The 3492-nt window shown below is 46.7% G+C and overlaps 1 protein-coding gene across 1 annotated transcript in view; it reads right to left on the reverse strand.

Annotated features, from left to right (window-relative positions):
• Positions 1-167: 167 nt before the first annotated feature.
• Positions 168-3492, reverse strand: part of stom (stomatin) — a gene marked incomplete at its 3' end in the record, with an annotated part of 7005 nt that continues 3680 nt past the window's right edge. Inside the window, 3 exon segments of the mRNA XM_014002436.1 lie at positions 168-302; positions 1903-2106; positions 2195-2277. Coding sequence (XP_013857890.1) covers positions 168-302; positions 1903-2106; positions 2195-2277 — 422 coding nt within the window.

Consider the following 3492-nt stretch of genomic DNA (forward strand, 5'->3'; position numbering starts at 1 on the left):
GTCAGTGTCGGTCCTCCATACTGCAGAACATGAAGAGGTAGTTCAGTGACTGAATCAGGTGTGTTGGAGCAGGAAACATGTAAAACTGCGGCCCTCCAGGACCAGGACTGCCCACCCCTGGGTTAGTCCATCCTGTACCGAGCCAGGGGACTTGGATCCTGCCTCACCTTGGCTCTGGCCTCGCGGCTGGCCTCGGCCTCGGCTGCCATGGCTCTCTGCAGCTGCAGGGGCAGCTTCACGTCCTTTATCTCCACCCGCTCCACCTTGATGCCCCAGTCGTCCGTAGCGTCGTCCAGCGTGGACTGAGGAGACAAACCAAAAATACAACATTGTTTTTGTGAACGGTGCCCAGCAGAGGGAGCTGAATCCCTCTGATGCCTCAGAGGGAAAAATAAATCACTAAACGCTGTTTTAGTTTTCTACATTAAGCTAGAAGCTCTGAGGCAACAATTCAAATGAACTGAATTCTGAAACTATTTTATAAAAACAGTTATATCACATAAAGTCTGGATTCAGACGAGTTTTCAACAAACAGCTGCCTTTAGACRGATCAGGGWGAGTCAAAAGTCTCAGGACATCCTTTTATTCCAAAAAGAAACGAGAAACTTAAATATCTGAATACATCAGCAGGTAGAGGGTCTGTTAGGCTTTGTCCAGAAACATGGCCGCAGTCTTAAAAGCTGCTTAATTGGATTAATGTAATTTTTTTTCCAATGGGAAGTGGTCTGTATTGATAATTGCTGAACYACAGGAGATTTTACACATTTGATTGCTGCTAAGTTTCTGAGAAAACTCTGGTCTATTTTTCTAATCTGGTGGCTTTCAAGATGGCGGCCATGTTTCTGGACCTAGCCTAAAAGAGAGGCTCCCTCACCTGTTACCTGATGGTGTAATCAGACATTTTATTTGTTYCTGAAATAAAAGTGTGTCCTGATGACTTTAGCTGTGAGACGATGCTACATCAATTAACCTAACTGAGCTGAATAAACTATCCCCCTAAAGCTTTTYTTAAATAAAACATCAAATCTGACCCAAACAGCTGAAACCTTCTGTGGACYAGAGTGACCCGGGTCTGTCCAGGTCTGCAGGCTTCCAGCACAGATAAATGTTTGTTTGTTTGCAGCAGCTCAGCGTGAACCAGGAGTGAATGTTTGATGGATAAATAAATATTTTAACTGACAGGAACTAAAAGCTCTRTGATTTATTGAGCAGGARAAGAAACAAACAAGCTGCACGACTRCATCACACATTAACCTGTTGATGTTTGTTTACGTGAAAGAAACCGACAWGCTGAGGATTTAAGATCTGAACCACTTGTGATTTTAAATGAAAGACAAGCAGCAGGTGTAGAGTAGGCCTGAGCGATAAACTGAAAAACACCAGGTAACACCAGGTGACACCAGGTGACACCAGGTAAAACCAGGTAAAACCAGGTGACACCAGGTGACACCAGGTGACACCAGGTGACACCAGGTAAAACCAGGTGACACCAGGTAAAACCAGGTAACACCAGGTGACACCAGGTGACACCAGGTGACACCAGGTAAAACCAGGTGACACCAGGTGACACCAGGTGACACCAGGTGACACCAGGTAAAACCAGGTGACACCAGGTAAAACCAGGTGACACCAGGTGACACCAGGTGACACCAGGTAAAACCAGGTAACACCAGGTGACACCAGGTGACACCAGGTAACACCAGGTAAAACCAGGTAAAACCAGGTGACACCAGGTGACACCAGGTAAAACCAGGTGACACCAGGTAACACCAGGTAAAACCAGGTGACACCAGGTAAAACCAGGTAACACCAGGTAACACCAGGTGACACCAGGTAACACCAGGTGACACCAGGTAGCATGTGGCAGGTGATATGCTTTAGAGAAGGTAACAGTTAGCGTACCTGCATGCTGTGAGCGATCTCCTCCCGGTCTGAGAGGATCTCTGCGAGGTTCTTGGTGCCCAGCACGTTCCTCAGGGTGGTCTGAGCCAACAGTCGGGTGGCGGCGTCAGCGTTGGTGATGTTAGCTACAGCTAGGGTGGCGTTCTGGACCCGGTAGTACACCACGCCGTCCACACTCACGGTCACAGAGTCTTTGGTCAGCACCTGGGGAGGGAAACCACAGTGAAATCAGCGAGGGGGCTTGATTGGTCTGGATGCTGTTAGGTCACCTGCAGGGGGGGCGTGGCCATACCTCCTGAGGCGGGATGTCGAAGGTGATGGTGCGCATGTCCACGTTGATGAAGTTGTCGGTGCACGGCACGATGAAGAACATGCCTGTGGAACCACACGAGCGCAAACAGGTTCAACAAAGACTAAAGCCACGGCAAACACAATAATGAGGGAGCCCTTCGGCAAATGTTTGGGAACACCGGCATGAATGAAGTCCTGGCGGGGAGCCAAGTCAAACTCGCTCCGTCGGGCTCCAGCTGCGCCGGCGGCGAGAACGATGGCGGCTTTCATTAGCTGGTTTCTGATTAAATGAGGGCGTCGAACAAGACGAGGCATGTGCCGGAGCGAGGCAGACATGTGTGCTAGGTGTGCCGTCATTTAGCAAACATTAAGACCAAAGCAGCTACAGAGGAGCTAGCTGGCTGCAGGATGTTCAAACAGAGACGTCTGCTCAGGGAGGGAGGAGGCTCTGAGTGCCGTTTTCTCCACAACATTTACTGCACTCAGTAATTCCACTTATTAAAGATAAAAAGCCTCGCCTGCTCTAATGCACCGAGCCGTACCCAGGAGGTTTTCMTTCAGGACATCAGCAAACATCGCTTTGAGGCAGCAAACACTTTCAGAAAAATATACTGAAAACATGATGAACAAGTTTCAATATCCTGCAGCAGCTCAAGATCAACTGGCTCCATTTTCTGTCAGGATGTGGTCAAATTAAATACTGGAACAACATTTTATGCACCGAGTTTAATGTTTCTATGTTAAATGACTAACTGACAACATGGCAAAGTTTATAGCTTTAGACCAGGGGTCTGCAACCTGCAGCTCTGGGGCCACGTCTTTGAAAATGTGACCGAACACAACAGTACATTGATTGACTGATTGATTGATGATGGCTTTATTGTCATTGTATGGAGCACAATGAAATTACATGTAAGAAAACCCATTCAAGAAGACACACATGACAAAAACATGGTGGAACCGGTGATCAGGAATTTTTTATATATAAAAGGTGTTAGCTCCAGAGCTAAAATATAACATTAACTCCAGGCTAATAAATAAATGGTGCTAGCTCCAGAGCTAATATATACCATTAGCTCCAGGCTAATGAATATATGGTGTTAGCTCCAGGCTAATATATGGTGTTAGCTCCAGGCTAATATATGGTGTTAGCTCCAGACTAATAAATATATGGTGTTAGCTCCAGGCTAATAAATATATGGTGTTAGCTCCAGGCTAATACACTGCGCAAAAAAATAAAGGGAACACTACTGCTCAAAAAAATAAAGGGAACACTTAAACAAAGCATGCTAAGTCCAA

This window comes from Austrofundulus limnaeus, unplaced genomic scaffold (assembly GCF_001266775.1).
Source record: "Austrofundulus limnaeus strain Quisiro unplaced genomic scaffold, Austrofundulus_limnaeus-1.0 Scaffold13, whole genome shotgun sequence".
Taxonomy (NCBI): Eukaryota; Metazoa; Chordata; class Actinopteri; order Cyprinodontiformes; family Rivulidae; genus Austrofundulus; species Austrofundulus limnaeus.